Below are 18206 nucleotides of genomic sequence, written 5' to 3' on the forward strand. Positions count from 1 at the left end.
CGACCTCATAAAGGTAGCAGGAAGGCGCTGGATGCAAGCTGCTACCTACGGGGCGATGTGGAAATCATTGTGTGAGGTCTATGTTCAGCAGGGAACGTCCTGTGGCTGAAATGATGATGATGATGACTAACACAAGCAGTAAGAGCAGCTTCAAACTTTCTCACTCTATCTAAACAACCCTATTCAACAAATGAATGAAAGTTTTGCTGCCAGCAGAAGCGCAGCTTAAACCAATAAAAAGTTTGACCACTTTCTATGCCGGGGGGGCCAAACTACTTCAAGAACTTGAGGTCAGGCTGCAGTAGTGTAAATATAAACAGTTGGCCAGCTGCACATGAAGTAACGCCGTAAGAAACATAATAGCCAATCTGATAGTAACTTATCATACTTTAAACAGACGACACTAACATTGCATTATGGTGGCTAGATAGCGGACTATTAAACATAATGACTGATCTATGACTTGAGAGCAACGTGCAATTATAAGATCTTGTAAATGCCTGTTTTAATGATAACTCTAGCTTAGTAGACATAGTTAATTACTAGATGGAATCTTCCGATCCCTTTTTCAACTGACACTATAGATCGTTTCATCCACAAAGACGCGCCCCACCAAATTTTGGACGAGGGAAGCGCAGGGTGCGGGGAGTTTGATCCGAGCGTCACGTGTGCACTCATGGATAATTTAGCGTGTACCGATAACACTCAAACATTAGCGGAAGAATGGTGGGGAGCGTCTTCGTGGATGAAACGATCTTATATCTGTTGTGTTGTGCGTTATGAACGAGAGCACATCAAGGTATTGTTCTCTTAAGTAGTATATCTATCTGATTCAATTCATTGCCAGACAACAAGACAACCAGACATCCCCGGGGATGAAAATGTCAATCTTGGCTTTACAGGAGCTAGCAGCTACTTAATAGCGATGGGAATAAGAGGGAAATTACTCTTAGTCCCATAAGTATACCTAAAGAAGCGACCATAGGGTACCCCAGAATGGGTGAATCAAGCTGTTATTAGTTTAGCTTGACCGGTCCTTATGGAAATCCTTGGAAGAAGACCTACGGCAGTGAAATTAATTAACGGTCAAGCTACCTCCCATAGCCATAGCAGTTTGTTTCCCATTCTGGAACACCTGATCGAGTTCGTTTCAGCCAAATGACGTCCACTGACAAAGGCCCAAGGATTGCCATAACTACCGGTCCTGCGTGATTGAATCAGAAATGAGGATATTCGCAGGAGAACCAAAGTGACCGACATAGCTCGCAGAATTGCAAAAATCAAGTGGCAGTGGGCGGGCACATAGCTCGTTGATGGTTTGGGGCAGAAAAGTTTTCGAGTGGCGACCGCAGGCCGGAAGACGTAGCGTGGGCAGGCCTCCCACTAGGTGGACCGACGATCTGGTGAAGGTCACGGGAAGAGCCTGGACTTATACGAGTATAGTAGGTACCTAATAAAAAAATATAACCCCACCTTTTCGCACAGGTTTTCGACTACGACTGGGGCCTCCAAGACGACTTCATGGGCTCTTGTACCTTGGACCTGACAGCGCTGGAGCTCGGCAGGCCCCAGGACCTGGTGCTGTGTCTCCGGGACCCGAACAAGCCTAGCCAGGACATGGGCGAGGTGGTGCTGAATGTGACGCTGTGGCCGAAGACACAGGAGGATAAGGAACAGGTATGGTTCTATCTGCTTAATCTTTAGAACTATTATATTAGGATGACGTGCCCGAGTGCCCGAGCAACTGCACGCAAGAGGATTTAATGAATGCTGCCAACAACGCCACTCTTGTAGCGGAGTTTTGGGCTGACACTGTGTAGGTTTGTTATCGACACGATAAGAAGATATTAGGACCTGTTGATGTGTTTAATTGTCTATGGAACCAAACCTAGAAAAAACATTAGGATATTGGCAGTATAATCCTCATTGTGATTCTGATCATAGCTTTATATTATCATAATGAAGACTCAGGAGGATAATATTATAAACAGGTAAGCATAAATACAGCAGGTATGCAAGAAAATTTAGTAGGTATAATATTATTATAATTATTAACTGTAACCTTAAAATTATGACTGTGTGTTGAAATAAATGACTTATTATTATTATTATTTTTGTACGCTTTGGAGCTCACGGGTCAAAAGTGGCCCGGTCCTTTATAAGGCTTACGTGGGGATACAGATCCAACACGTAGAGGCCGTTTTAAGCGCAAAATAATCGACAAAAGTGAAAGTGGTGCACATGCTGGATCTAGTCTCTGACTATATCATGGGATGTAGCCAGATTCCATCCCCAGCCTGTGCACAGGAGCTATTGCAGTTATTGGAGAATGGACTAGGGCTATGGATGAAGGATGGAGGGACTTGTTACTGGCCTATGGATGGAGACTACGGGACACCTGCCTGGTTCATAGTCTCTGACTGAAAAAATGGCAGGCGGTGACTAGCCAGCGACTAAATGGGCCCCCCCTGGCGTCATGGGTCGTATAGACCGGACTGAGGGGCAACATTGGCGTCTGCCAGCTCAGGGGTGTAGAGAGGTGTGCTGCGCTTTCTCCGGAGTTACTCGCGGCGTTATGCCCTTTAACACTTCCACCCCTGCAGCATATAGCTCTAGCGACTCCACTCTGGCCGGCCGGTTAAGGCAAGCCAGAGGTGAAAGTCCTGCAGACCCTCTCGGATTCCACTTCGGCAAGCCGAAGACGAGGGTCTTGACCGACTCTCGGGAGCACTCGGATTAACAACTGGCCCCGTGGTGTCGCTACTCACCAACAGCTCGCCACAAAGCTGCCCTGCGGGGCTATTATTATTATTATTATAAGCCATGGATCTGGCTATGTGTTGTTTTTACCGAGTTTTTAGTGGTCGTACAAGAAAATGGAAGAGAGTCCTTGATAATGTGGGTCTATGCAGCCTGGAATCTGGATTTACTAACTTTCTGTGGATGTATCTAAGAAATAATATTAAGCTTGAGTTTTTGTTTTTTATGTAAGACAATGTACCTACTAAAATCAGCTCCCTGAATAGTATAAAAATAAAAGCAAATCTTACATCATAGACAATAAAAATCATTCAATCATAATTTGGCGATTCGCTCCGCAATATCGATCGATTGAACTTTGTACCAGAGTTGTGTGTCATTGTTTGGGATCTAAAAGAGAACCTAAAATAGCTGTTATCTAAACACACAGGCCAAATGCAGCTTTAATGGATTAAACATAAAGTTGATGTTCCAATGATGTGCAATAAACAAATGTATGGCTCATGTAGTCAGTGATTTTATCTTCGCGGATAGTGACGTAGTGGCCTTGTGATGAAATGGTGAAGCGTGAATCAACGGCCGAATTATAGGGTTCCGTTTATAAATTGATTTAATAAAATTGTAGGGTAGATATAGATAGAACACACTTTTTTATAAACCATACAAGACAAGAAAAGAAAAAGAAAGAAATATAAAAAATAAAGGGCACAATTTACGGTATTAAAATTTTTTTTAAGCAAGTTAAGGAAAAAAAGAAATATTAGAAGAAAAAAAAACAAAAAAGAATAAAGAATGAAGTTTAACGTGACAGACAAAATAAAACGGTTTACTTCTTTTAATTACACTGCTTTTCCTCACTGTTTAATAGTTGTTTACGAATAAATTAATCCTGGGTTGCACCAATTATCTTCAGAAATGGCAACTGACTTGACAAACAGACAATAATATGTGATAATGTACCATGTTGGCTAAAAATAACCATTGTGTTGGAACCTTGAAGTTAATATATTGTTTTAAATTCATACATTATTTTTTTCTTACAAATGACAATAATGACGGAAAGTTAAATAATAATAATATGAAAGACGCTGAGTTGCATTTTGTGGTTGCATCACCTTAACTTTAACCGAAACTTTACAGTTAAGTTATTATTAACAGGCGTTTTCGTATAGTTTGACAGACTTTTGACGTGTTTTATAGTTATTAATGTATATTAATGTATCTTGTTTTATAGTTATTAATGTATATTAATGTATCTTACATTAATAACTATAAAACACGTCAAAAGTCTGTCAAACTATACGAAAACGCCTGTTAATAATAACTTAACTGTAAAGTTTCGGTTAAAGTTAAGGTGATGCAACCACAAAATGCAACTCAGCGTCTTTCATATTATTATTATTTAACTTTCCGTCATTATTGTCATTTGTAAGAAAAAAATAATGTATGAATTTAAAACAATATATTAACTTCAAGGTTCCAACACAATGGTTATTTTTAGCCAACATGGTACATTATCACATATTATTGTCTGTTTGTCAAGTCAGTTGCCATTTCTGAAGATAATTGAAGGGTCAAGGGCGCTTGATGTAGATGCTACCTACCTACTTATGTATGTCTTAAAAACTTGCTTTGATTAAAATATGTATAACTTTATCTAACCTGGCAGCTTAGGGGCCGTCCATATATTACGTCAATCTAAATTAGGGGGGGGGGGATTGTAGGGGGGGGGGGGTCTAAAATCTGAAAAAATCGATGACGTAATTTATGGACGGCCCCTTAGACCAATTTAGGAAAATACGAAAATAAGTAAATTATTCCCATCAAACCCCAAGCGGTTGCAGGTGCTATTCGATACAGAACCCACAAATTGACCAATAAAACACAAGTTTTTGCAACAAAAAATGCAACTGGCCGGTTACCGGTTAACGTCACCAGTGCGCGTCGTTTGTAACCAAACCACCAACCTCATTCTCAGTAACAAAACACTACGCGGACCGAACGCGCGCGTTCCATTTTCAAAATAAACAAATGAGTGTCGATTGATAAAACGCACGTTGTGGCCGTGAAAAGTCGAATGTTTTGTTTGAATTTTGTTTTTTGAAACAGTTAACGGCTTTTCGCGGGAATCTGTGTCCGCGTTGTTGTAACAGGCTGATTTTTAGTTTTTTTTTTTGTTGAACGCGGTTTTTACGATAACCCTGTTTTCGGTGCGCTAAAATGAGGTGTTATCTTCGTGATGTGCTTGTGTTTCAAAACTGATGGTAGTGTTTACTCTTGAATTTGTGGTTTATTTAGCTCTTCTTTGGAAGTAAATAACATTGGATTGATATTCCATCTATTACCAATATGTATTCCAAGATTAACGGTTTTATTTCCAAACATTATTGAGATGTTCTTCACTTCAAACTACTTCAAACATACACACATAACACCGGTCTGTTTGGAAATTTCAGTCTAAGCAATTTGTGGAAAAGCAAATAAACTGCTAAAATTGTACTTACTCATTTTGTTAAACTGTCGCCTTTTAAGGGTTAAGATGTGTTTATAACAGGTACTGCTAGACTCAAAAGGTGTTAACCTAGAATATTCATAAATGGTTTGTCTGACGTTACTTGTACGAGTATGTACCTACTAAGAATTAACTAAAGTAGGTAATTACCTACGTCACTTATCTGTGCTGTGTACTTTATGTGGTCATTATAAAGTCAATAAGAATGAGGTCAACCTGAAAATGATTAAGATTTACAAATGGGTTAATTAAAATATACTACACCTACCTACTAAGTGTTTTGACGTTTCATCATTATCATCATCATCATTTCAGCTTGCATAGGACGTCTGGTGAACATAGGGACATACGCCTCTCTCAATGATTTCCAAGCGGCCTGCATCCAGCAACTTCCTGCTACCTTTATGATGTCGTCTGTCCACCTAGAATGACATTTTGTGACATGATAATGAATATTACACAAAAACGGCTTACAACGCGTTGTGGACTCTGTAAAATGACCAAATTGCGAAATTCATGTTGTGGTGTTGAAAACGCTCACGATGTTGCAGCGTTGTGGCAATCACTAAACGATGAAAGATCACATAAACTAGCATGGGCGTTTGGGCGTATCCAGCTTCTGGCCTAGGGCCTTCCAGGGAAATGTTTATTGGGCAATAGCACAAAATAGGTTGGTAGAATGTCTCAAGAGGAAAGTTCATAAGAAGCCGAAGCCGGAGCAGGTAGCTAGTGAAATATAAAAGAGAGATTATGTCAGACATAGCACCAATTTCAGAAGAACGACTGACAAACTCAAAATTATAAGACGGGAACTAAAATGGAGTATAGTAGGTACCTAATTAAATTCTCATTTATTCTCCTTGGAAAGCCAATTTATTCCAGTAAATAAAAACTTAATGAACGCTTCAGACGTTTGATGAATTTAAACGCTTTTAAATAAGTGGCTCTTCATTTAAATATAGGAATAACTTCGCGAAGAGGAACGTTTAAATCAGTGGTTCTTAACCTTTAAAAGTCATGAGGGACCATTTTACCAAATTTCTGTCTTGTCAGGGACCACCTCTTAGTCATAATCAGTCAAAAGTAAACCAGTTTGACTGCAAAAATCAGTTAAAAGTGTTTTGACCAAGGTGTGCAAGTGCACTTCATGGACCACTTGGAATGCCTCCAGGAGGGACCACCGGTTAAGAACCACTGGTTTAAATCCTTAATCCTTAATAACATTAAATTTATATCAATCCAGCATTACTGTTGAAAATACAAGGCAATACAAGTAAGCCTGTGTTATTGAATTATAAAAAAATATTATAGTAGGCTCTTTTTAGATAGTCCTATAACATAATAATATTCAATGTATGTATAGCACAGTAGTAAGAACAATACTCTTAGCTAAATAACTATACTTAGGTAGAGTTGCTTTTGCTAAGTTAGGTTACAATAAAACAAAATTAATTATTTCAATAATGCGCGCATGCAGTGCATCGCCAATTTTAATGATTCTTCATTCCATTCAGAGTTTATAATGTTATTGTGTTTAAATCAGCTGTTGTTGGCCGATTCCCTATACGCCCATCTGCTTTGAATAATTACTAATCAACAGACCTATTAAACACTATTCAGATGTCTAATGGACATCATCATCATCCACTAAGCATAGGACGTCCACTGCTGAACATAGGCCTCCTCCAACGTGTTGCCCGGTTGGTAGCGGCCTGCGTCCAGCGCCTTCCTGCTACCTTTATGATGTCGTCAGTCCACCTTGTGGGTGAACTAATGGACATATCTGTTACAAAATTAGAAACAAATAATTGAAGTCTCTTAATTTCTTACCAAAAGCAAAATTATCAATATCATACTATAAATATAATATTATCTGTGGCTAAGTTCTTCACTCTTCACTAGGTGAAGGCAAAAGTGAAAAACATAACCCTCCTTCTGGCGCAGTCGGGTAAAAAAGTTACCAAGTCCCAACTCCATACAAAATGTCTTCGAAAATTCAGCTATGATGACGTCCTGCACCCCTTTTGCTATTGCTACACACTAAAAACTATTTTTCAGTAAGTACCAGTAGTGGCTAACTGTTTTCTAATTTCTATGTGTATATTGTTTTCTCTACATCCACTTTAACTCTCTTTATTGTTTGTATCCTTCGTTACATACAATGATGTCATCTTCCATCTACACGACAGTTAAGGTGTACAAAGGTCATCTAGCGCTGGTAAACAGATTAAAATTAATAAAGCAAAGTCACTTGAATAAAAATATTGAAACAGTAGGTCATCTGCGCCCCGATTGCGCTAAATATTTTCAACTGCAACGCGACTGGACGACGAATGAAAATCAGCTGTTTGCACAAATTCGTACCGCGGTGTCGCTTTGACAGCTAGTTCAAACAATACTGTAACCTGTAATGTAAACAGAACGCAACTGCGTCTTTGTGTAAAAGCTGATAGAAAGCTACTTTTTTTCTCAAAAGCAAGTCAAACGCTTTAAGAACATTTGCTGTGTTTTAGTGAAAAAACAAGTTGTTCGGACTTTTAATGGAAAGTGCATAAATCCGTTGTTTGCGCTAGTTTACGCGATTATCGCGATACCGAATTGCACATCGGCTGGAATGAAAATGGAGCGATAAGGAATTGGAGACATTACAAATTAGCGCAATCGGGGCCCTGTATTCACTGGTATTCATTCACACTGCTACGAAGCATGTTACCTCTAATCATGGTCATGGTCATCGTCATTTCAGCCATAGGACGTCACGTGTCACAGTGTTCATAAGTTCATAACTAAACTCCTCCAAAACTGCTTGACCGACTATGAAATTCAGTAGGTCTGAGAATAATGCAATAAAAAAGCAATCCAAGACTAAACTTCCTAAACACTTCAAAAAAAGCGAAAGGTCACTGATTGATTGACTGACTCACTCACTCATCAAGAGATCTCAGAAACGACAAGTGCTAGAAGTCTGAAATTTTGAATGGGGGTTACCTTTTAGAACGTAGCGTAGGTGCTCACTAAGAACGGGTTTTATGAAACCCTACCCTTATGGGGGTAAACGGGATCCACGCGTACGAAATTGCGGGCGACCGCTTGTTGGCTATAAAATTCAACTAGCAGCAGCTGCTTTTTGAAATTATTAACATTTAATTGGGTTCTTTAGCATGATGTCGTCATGTTCTCTTTAACAAGTTATTTTATTTAACCTTTGAGCAACATTTCACATTTTCTCTATTACATTAATAGAAATGTTTTGCTCCAAAAAGACACAGTAACATTTCAAGTAACAAATGCAGTAATTAAAACGATACGTGCAGAGAATGGACTCCGTGAAATTTATGATTTTGAAACTATTGAAGTACCTATCTAAATTGTTTAAAATAAAATTGCGATGTTATAGGATTTACGACTCTAACATTGATCATGTACCTCATTTATGATCAATGTTATTAAGAACTGAAATCATTAAAAGAATGTTAAAAAACTTCATTTATTTTCTATTTTTATTTTTTGTTGAATTCTTAGGTGCCGTCTCTTGTCGCGATCTTTTAAGGATTATTGAAAAAGTCTAATGTCCGTTTTCACCATCAATCCCTTATTTTTAAATGACCCCTATGGTAACACATAACAGGAAAATTAGGGATTGATGGTGAAAACGGGCATAATTGAGGTACATTATTTATTATACCATGGCTTCAGCATCAGCTCCCGAAAAGAGCATTAGAAAAGAAATTATCTACATACTTGAATTCGTTCGTTAAATCCCCCAGCAATTTAAAAAATAGTTCCATGTATTTTACACCTATCATTAGCACTAGCACACCGTTAATTAGTAATCTACCACCACATGCAAGGTCACTTCATTATAGTCATTTGACGATAATCATCACAGCAATTACTACTAATAATACCATAATAAAAAGGTACCATTTTGCTTGCCGTTTTGTCAGTGTCTTCAGTATTCTTCTCAGGGTTGACCTACATTAGTTTGAAGTTAGGGCGAAGTTAGATTGGAAGTTGGGGACGTGTAAGTGGTATAACGCGTTATTATACTATTGGGATCGATTGTGAGGCATCTAAATGGTTACCAAACAGGTCCTGTATATCCGGCTCGAAGGACCTTGTGACCTCGAAAATTAGATAGAAATCGCCTACCTGGCTAATGTGTTAGGATCGATTGAGAGGCATCTAAATGGTTACCATATAGGTGGCCTAATATCCGGCTCGAAGGACCATGTTAAATGCTATGAGACTGCAGTTGTAAAAATAGTAAAATTAACATGCAATAGGTAGGTAATAGCTCCATTTTTAACTCGAATAAATATTGGAATTAATCATTTCAAAATTCAAGATAGAGTATTTTGCGCAGAATTGAGATTAATCTCGAAATTGTGAAGGGTTCAATATTAACCAAACAGAGCCACCATCTGTGCTTGAAACGGAATCGAGTTTGTTTTTGTTCATCATGTAAAACAAACAATAAACACAGACTTTAACTTTGACTTTAAACTTTCTCTAGCATAACCGTGTCAAGAAATTAACTAAAATCCTCGAAACAAGTCACCATTTGAAACTTCCCTAATTTTGAATCTGTCTTGATTCTGGCCTGAATGTTTGCACTTTAGACGAGTTTCAGCCAAGTTTAGGTCTGAAACAATTTCCGTTATAGAAGCGTTGTTCCTCCTCCTCTCCTCCTATGTTCTTCTGATTAATTTCGTTGCGGGTCCAATGACAGTTTAACTTTCCCCCGGGACAAACTTGACCTTCATTGGTTGGGGTTTTTATGACGGTCAAGCTGTAGATCCTGGCTACACAGAAGTTGCAGTAGTGGGAACGAGTGGGAATAGTTCCGTAAAGCTGTAAAGTAATCTAGTGTTAATAAATCTAAAGGCCTAAAGGTCTAGCGCCTAACTCTGAGATATGGAAGTGGCACGGGACGTGACATTTACATAATGACGTGAATCTGAAGTAACCTGAAGTCTTGCTGATGTTTGACGTTACAAAAACAGCCTCTATAAAGGAGAAATATTAGTAACTTTGTCCGAATTAAAAAAAACTCTTGCAGCATTCATTCTTGAATAAAATAAATAGGCTATCGCAGACTGAAATTTACACCAAGGCCGTAGACAAAATCTATTAGGTATTGAATCATTATTATTTGCCTACTCGTATAATTTTTCCTCATTCTAATTTTAGGATACAATTACCTCAGTGATTACACCCATTTCATAACACTAAAGTTTATTTCTTGTTATCCTGTTAATTTACCAAATCAATACTGTATAATATTATCCAAGAACTGTTAACATTATAATTCTCTGGAAACGAAGTTAAAAGCTGTTTTAATTCCTGCTAAGCCTGCACAATCCAGATTTATCTCCGAAAACTGCGAACTGGTTCATAAGGGTGTGTCTCTGAACACAGCGGTTTTATATTCTAACTAGTGACCTGGTTTCGCACGAGTGCTAAATATACTTATAAAACATCCTCTTGATCACTCTATCTATTAAAAAAAAACCGTATCAAAATCCATTGCATAGTTTTAAAGATCTAAGCATGCATAGGGACAGACAGCGGAAATCGACTTTGTTTTATACTATGTAGCTTTAAAAAAACATTATCACCAGTGAGAACTGATTTTGAGTAAAAGGCTGTAATATCTGTGGATGACTTCATTAGTGGATTACCCATGTTTTAAATCCCTTGATAGAAGAGTCACAGCTTTACAAAATGCTTCCATTTTTCTTCCAAACGTTCATGCAATATAAGATTTATGAGGATTTTAAAGCCAAAATATTAATACAATAAAAGTTTCATTCGTTGACAGACCAACAGTCGACAATCTTGTGGTCATATTCAACAAAATACGTACTATACCTATTTCCTACACTAATTAACATTAGTAATGTCAGTTTAGCGGATTCAAAGAATTTCAATTTAATTCAGTACGATATTGATACTTTTACACCACACACTGTTCAACAAAACTTTATTTACTATTATCACTAACTCGCGTACATTAATTTAATGCTATTTCAAACAAACTGCTCACTAGGAAAATCGATGTACAACAAAAACATGGTTTAGGATCGATTTGTGACTAAAATATCTCAGTATCAGCTCAACTATCAATGTGGACGGACGTGCTCTGAGAAAGAAGCGAGAGAGAAAAATAAACAGTGAAAATGGATAAGGACAACAAAATGGAAAGGTTGAAAAACCGCCTAATTAGGATACAAGGGAAGATCCAAGACAGAATGGAAGATTTTCAAGACCAAGTCCAAAACAAATACGAGAAGTCAAAGATATCGAAATTCATATCTCACATATCAGAAGACCGGAGTTCTATTGAAGGAGACTCGAATGAAGATAAAACCACAGATGGTGATAATATCTCCACAGAATCCGGTAAAATAGCAGTAAGTGATAGTAGAAGAACCAGCATTATTCCCTCTGTGGTGGTTGATGAGCCAGCAGATAGCGATAAGCAGATTTGTGAGGACTTTATAAGTGTAGAAAGAGATGGAGTTTTGTACAAAAGAAGGAGCTTGTCTACTTCGGACCTAGCATTTGATGACAACAGTGATAGCACGAGTGAATCCTGTGTGTCTTGTTTGTCTTCTAGCGATGAGAGGTAAAATCGAATTGTTTTTCTATAAATTTCTTTATTTACGAGTCTAAATCAAAATATCAGGACATTTTTGGATTCAATTAAGTCTGTCGTGTAAGTTTTTTCCTTTTCTCACTGTCTACTAGCCAATTTAAAACCTGAACCGGTTTTTCAAAAGTTTAAGGACGATTGTTGCTTGAATGATTTAAACTGTGCTACTTAACTGCACGTTTAAAAGCGTAACCTTTTAAAACATAAAACAGCATTATCTAATTAATGTTTTCAACTCAATCGACCATTTTTATTTTATCAATTTTGTCCACAACTTTCAACTTACACTAGAAATATTAGAAGGTAGATAGGTGGTTATTATTTTCTATCTATCTATCAAAATTCAAAATGATAATGCAGATAAATTAAAAGCCATAACATCCTCTTTGTAGACAAGCTGTAAAAAAACAACAATTAGTTTAGTTTTATTCATTCACCACTTTATTTCCCCTCATTTTAGAGCGATAGAACCTCGTCCCAGAGCTGGAAGTCTACCTCCAGGAGCGAATCTGGAGCTTCCATCAGCGTTTTCCACGTACACCGACATCATTGAGAGAATCGGCCACAGGTTCCCTAACTTGAAGAGCAAGAGCGACAGATTTCATAGGGTAGGCCATGGCTTTGGGGTGATTTGGTTAACTAACAACTAACGATTTTAAGTGTTATTTTGAAGTTTAATGTATCTAATAAGCTTTGGTGATCACTAACAGTATTATTAATTACTGGTGGCTACAGACAATAGCAATCTTAAAGAAAAAAAGCAAAATAAAGAATCCGAGAAGTCTTGACGTACTTATGGTAAGCATACTGAAAACCATAGATTATAGTAGGTACCTACTAACTAGCTCGCCACATTATAATGTTGTTTAATGTAAAATGTTGTTAAATAAAAGTTTTATCATTGGCCGTTAATAATGTACCAAGTTAGTGTTGAATACAGGTACATCGATTTGCCATTAAGGTGGAGGCTAACATCACACTATCATTATCTATTGTACCTACAAACAGGACCCCATTTAGTTCCACTATGTTTACTTAGTTAGGTTTAGGTAATAAATGAGTCATTTAAATGATAAAATGAACTCGTTACAAAGAATAAAGTCTGAATTTGAAATTGTTCTTTCAACAAAAATGTGTTAGAAATTTGAAAAGTGGCAAAGAAAGGGCGTAAAAAAAAACGAATATTAATTAAAACATTAAAATATTTAGTTTAGGGCGGGTATTGTACATAATACCTATGTGTAAGGTATGTGTATAAATAAGTGAAACTCCTGTAAACACCAAACTTTAAATGGAACAATCAAATGTGTTTGGCTTCCAGCCAAAAATCGCAAAATGCCTACAGCGCGGGATTGTTTCATAAAGTTTTTATGTTGTAATGTTTTTTGTATCGCGCGAATTCGTGTCAATGCTTTTTAACCGACTTCAAAAAAGAAGGAGGTTATATTTTCAGCTGTTTGTATTTTTTAATAGAAGTAAATGTAATCAAACGTAAGTTGACCTTTGAATTCCAAACGATAACTTTATTTTTCTAAATGAGTTGTAAGTTAACAAAATGTTACTTTTGTCGCTAGCCAGCACCAGCACACTACACGTTTAAGCCGGAATCAAATTCAGGTCGCTTCAATTGAGAAACCATTTTTGTTGATTATTCTATTGTTGTTGGATACTAATGTAGCAAGCGTTATCTACAAGGGATAAAAAAATAACACCATTATTTTGTTCCTCAAGGAATGATCAGAAAGTGGTAAGTTAACTAATAAGTGATGACGTGATTGTTTTGTATGGAATTCTTACAATGTCTACACACTGTGATCGTAAAATTAATCAGATCCTAAATCGGTAACTAAAGCTGAAAAGAACGAGTCCAGATAGTCGGATAACTGGATAATCACGTTTCTACTTTAAATTTTGTCACTTGCCATCCGCTTTGCACCGGAGGGGAGCCGAACTTCGAACTCCCATGTTCTTCTGATTAATTTTGTTGCGGGTCCAATGACAGTTTAACTTTTCCCCGGACCAACTTGACCTTTGGGTTGTATTTTTATTGGAGGTCAAGCTGTAGATCCTGGTTATACAGGAGTGGGAACGAGAGGTGGGAATAGTTTTGTACCTGATAAATAAAATTTTTCATTCTCGTTTCCAGTACCTACTCAAGAACACGCGGCTGAGTGACGTGAACAAACGGCTGAAGGCTCAGATCTGGAGCTCCGTCGTCACCATCGTGCTGGTGGAAGCGAAGAACCTGCCTGCTATGGACATCGACACTAGATCCAGCGACCCTTACTGCAAGTTCAGGTGAGTGAGCCAATCTAGACTTTACGGTTTTGTAATATAGGTATTACCTACTAACAGATTACGCTGAAAGGCACGCAGATACTTTTTCAGATTTGTGGTCCAAAGGTTACAAACAAAAGAAGTAATTAGATCCACACAGGTGAAGCCGCGGGCGGAACGCTGGTTTATTTTTAAAACGCATTACCTACCTACTTAATAATAGTAGCTATTACTGCTGAACTTACTTAAGTAATACTTATGTAGGGAAACAGGCAGGCATTACCCAACATGTGACTGTTTATTGTACCTACTTACCGTTAAGTAGTATTTTTTTAAGTGCTTACCTAATAAGAAACTTATACTTACTTACTTTCTATTCAATGAAGTTCTAATCAATAGGGCGTCTTTCCCCAGGTTAGGCAACGAAAAATACAAGAGCAAGGTGGTGTGGAAGACTCTCCATCCGTCTTGGTTGGAGCAGTTCGACCTTCACCTGTACGATGACCAGGAACAGATATTGGAGGTCACCGTTTGGGATAAGGACAAGCAGACGAAAGACGACTACATTGGAAGGTAATATCTATAATTAGTATTCTGTGGTAATATTCACAGAAAAAATACAGGCTGTAAGTAATAAAGTAGTAAGTAAGTACGCCCTAAAAAAGTGTGACTTCACCGCAGCGAATGGTGTAGCGCATCAGTAGCGGCGACGGCTTGGTATTATTTTGAATAACAACTAGCTTTTTCATTGGATTTTCACAGCCTTTCAGGGTTTTTTCAACATCGTTAAGTTAATATTTCTTCGAAAGTTTTTTAAAACTTTCGAGCCCTGGCACAGTGGTGATTTGGCCAAAATGACAGTTCTATGTTGCCAATACGAAATAAAAAATATGTCCCTATTTTCAGGGTATTTTCACAAAACTCATATTCAAATAAAATTGTTTCCAGGTGCACAATAGACCTATCAAAATTAGAGAGAGAAATAACACACAACATTTGGCAAGACTTAGAAGATGGAAATGGTCAGATATTTCTTTTGTTAACGATAAGTGGGACCACTCAGTCGGAAACTATTACAGATTTGGCGAGTTATAGAGAAAATCCGAGAGACATAGAAATAATTGAGAGGAGATACGTAGGTTTTCATTTTCTTTTGATATAGGTAATTTTTTTGTTTTTTGTATAATAATAAACAAAAATTGTTTTTTGTCCAGGCGTGGCATCGCTTAAATGAAAATTCTAGCGGAGTTGGCTGGCTTTGCGTCAAAGTTTACGGTGCTAAAGGATTAGCGGCTGCGGATTTGGGTGGCAAATCGGATCCATTTTGTGTACTAGAACTTGGAAATGCCAGGCTACAAACGCATACTGAGTACAAAACTTTAGCACCGAATTGGATGAAGATATTCACTTTGTAAGTATTGTGTCCATGAATATTATAATTTTAACCATTGAGTGGTTTAAGTAAACTATTGTGATCATGATGTTTTACAGCACAGTTAAGGACATAAGTTCTATCCTAGAACTTACAGTGTATGATGAAGACCATGATCATAAAGTTGAGTTCTTAGGGAAATTAGCAGTACCACTGCTAAATATTAGAAATGGAGAAAAGAGGTGGTATGCTCTAAAGGACAAAAAAATGAGAGCCCGAGCAAAAGGAAACTATCCACAAATACAATTAGAGATGACTGTAATTTGGAATCCGGTAAGCCTTAGTCGCTTATAAATCAAATTGATAATAATGTAGTTATCATTTTTATTTTTTCCCTTTTATCCTTTTAACTCATATTTTTACATTGAAAGGACCACTAAATTTAGTTAAATATCTTTATTACAGTTGAAAGCAGCAATCAGAGTTGTAAATCCAAAAGAACCAAAATACATGCACCAAGAAGCTAAATTTAAGAGACAGTTGTTCATTAGAAATGTTATGAGGTTAAAAGCTATTATAATGTGGTTCATTGAAGTTGGGAAAATATTACAGTGAGTATCACTTAAATCAAATAGGTATGATAAGTAGGTTACAAACATGAGTCAATAATGATGTTCATTTATTTTGTTTTACCCTTTTTCAGAGACTGTTTTGAATGGGAGTCAAGAATCCGATCATTCTTTGGGCTCTTGGTTTGGCTTGCATTCTGTTATTATTATGAAATGTGGATGTTGCCGTTTCTTATTCTCGTCTTCTTTACTAGAAATTGGCTCATCTATAGACTGACAGGTATTGTTAATAATTATTTTATGCATTATGAATCCTGTTATTACTTTTTTATTTTTGCATTGCATTCAGCATTAGTTTGGTTTTATTTTAGAACGAATTTTCTGTTTATTTTAGTTCCGTTAAAACCCATCCCACGAAAATCACAGAGTAGTTCATGGACATGCCTATCCATTTTTCGTAGTAAGTTGGTTAATTCATCAGTTGTACTTGTAACCTGTACGTAATTATGTGTAATCAGTGTTTTAAGCACGTCTTAATACTAAATGTGAGCAATGTTATGGTCTTATTAACTGCACTGTACCTACATCAAAATGTTATGTTGTCGATCGGTGTTTATTATTAAATAGATATTGTATTTATTTTAGTCACTCTACCTAACCTTTTTGTTCTACAGGAGGCAATCCTTTACTAGTACCGGTTGATGACGAAGATTTGCTAGCAGAAGAAGACGATGAAGATGATGGTGATAAGGTACATTGTTGCACTTAATTAATGTGAAAACCATTTATTTTTACTCTGAATAAACTTAAACAAATCGATCCATTTTTTAAAACTGCTGAAAATTTTTACAGGAGGAAAAAAAATCTTTAAAAGAAAGACTGCAGGCAATCCAAGAAGTTACACAGACTGTGCAAAATGCTATTGGATACGTTGCATCTTTAGGAGAAGCTGTTAAAAAGTAAAGAAATTATGATTATTTAAAGATACTATACACAATATTGAATTCTATGTAACGTCACATTAAAATATTGTTTTATTATTTACAGCTTAATGAATTTCACAGTGCCATATCTGAGTTATATAGCAATAATAATGTTGTTTGGAGCAATGTTAGTTCTGTATGTAATACCATTAAGGTATCTTTTAATGGCGTGGGGTAAGTACTTGCATCAAAAAACAATATCAATAAGTACTAGAAAAAGTTAGAATGGTATTCATTAAAATATTGAAATTCTTTTTAGGTATTAATAAGTTTACTCGAAAGATTTTAAGACCACACACGATACCAAACAACGAAGTCTTAGACTTACTTTCGAGGATACCAGACGATGAAACACTTGTAAGTAATAAGTACTATTTAATCGTATAAAAAACCAGGCATAATACAAGCTGTAAGTTAATTTCGTAGAGCCTACCAGGTATTTTATCTGTGTGTTGCAAAATGTAAGAAACTAAATTCATTTCCTTTTCTTTCATATTTTCATTTCTTTATTACTTTTGATTTGGTATTTCATTAAAGTCAATTATTATGTCTTTTTTTACGTACAATAAATTTCTTTCTATCTACGTGCTGTGCAAAATTGATTATAATTAACATTTTTTCTTATTTTATAGTTGGACTGCCGAGAGCTAAAACCACACCCTCCGAGTGAACACCGACGGGATGCAAGAAAGAAACACAAAGTGTCGTAACACAGTCCGTTAACGATCCGGGAAAGGATCAGACGTTTTATTTCTAAGGCAACTAGTACGAAAAACAACAAGGAATAACTTAGCTATCCGATCGACTTGCCAAACAGTTAAAAGTGATGATAAACCCATTGTGATTTTCCCTATCCATATCTTAAATAGCAAGCAAGATATTATAGATTTTATATTTAAAAGACTTTCACGAACGGATTAGTCTGGTGAAAGCTACTTAAAAAAACCGGCCAAGTGCGAGTCGGGCTCGCGCACAAAGGGTTCCGTAGCAGCAAATATAACCAAAATTACAGTTAAATCAACCTATCTCAAAAACTATAAGAGATACTTTGATCAAACCAAAAATCGTTGAAAGA

At 36.8% G+C, this 18206-nt stretch overlaps 1 protein-coding gene across 12 annotated transcripts in view; it reads left to right on the forward strand.

Annotated features, from left to right (window-relative positions):
* Positions 1–18206, forward strand: part of Mctp (multiple C2 domain and transmembrane region protein) — a 32984-nt gene that overhangs the window by 13763 nt on the left and 1015 nt on the right. The window contains exons 1-16 of one of the 12 annotated variants that reach the window (XM_028314763.1): positions 4730–5024; positions 11325–11903; positions 12391–12538; positions 14077–14228; positions 14622–14780; positions 15156–15342; positions 15422–15618; positions 15699–15912; positions 16045–16190; positions 16283–16428; positions 16543–16608; positions 16823–16899; positions 17001–17107; positions 17196–17305; positions 17391–17488; positions 17764–18071. In XM_028314763.1, coding sequence (XP_028170564.1) covers positions 11455–11903; positions 12391–12538; positions 14077–14228; positions 14622–14780; positions 15156–15342; positions 15422–15618; positions 15699–15912; positions 16045–16190; positions 16283–16428; positions 16543–16608; positions 16823–16899; positions 17001–17107; positions 17196–17305; positions 17391–17488; positions 17764–17841 — 2334 coding nt within the window. In that variant the 5' untranslated portion in view covers positions 4730–5024; positions 11325–11454 and the 3' untranslated portion in view covers positions 17842–18071. Of the gene's footprint in view, positions 1–733; positions 800–1485; positions 1678–4729; positions 5025–5972; positions 6104–11324; positions 11904–12390; positions 12539–14076; positions 14229–14621; positions 14781–15155; positions 15343–15421; positions 15619–15698; positions 15913–16044; positions 16191–16282; positions 16429–16542; positions 16609–16822; positions 16900–17000; positions 17108–17195; positions 17306–17390; positions 17489–17763; positions 18072–18206 lie in introns of those variants that run through there. The other 11 variants (XM_028314765.1, XM_028314766.1, XM_028314767.1 and 8 more) reach the window with 11 other exon arrangements.

This window comes from Ostrinia furnacalis, unplaced genomic scaffold (genome assembly GCF_004193835.3).
Source record: "Ostrinia furnacalis isolate ACB-3 unplaced genomic scaffold, ASM419383v2 OfSCF4915, whole genome shotgun sequence".
NCBI lineage: Eukaryota > Metazoa > Arthropoda > Insecta > Lepidoptera > Crambidae > Ostrinia > Ostrinia furnacalis.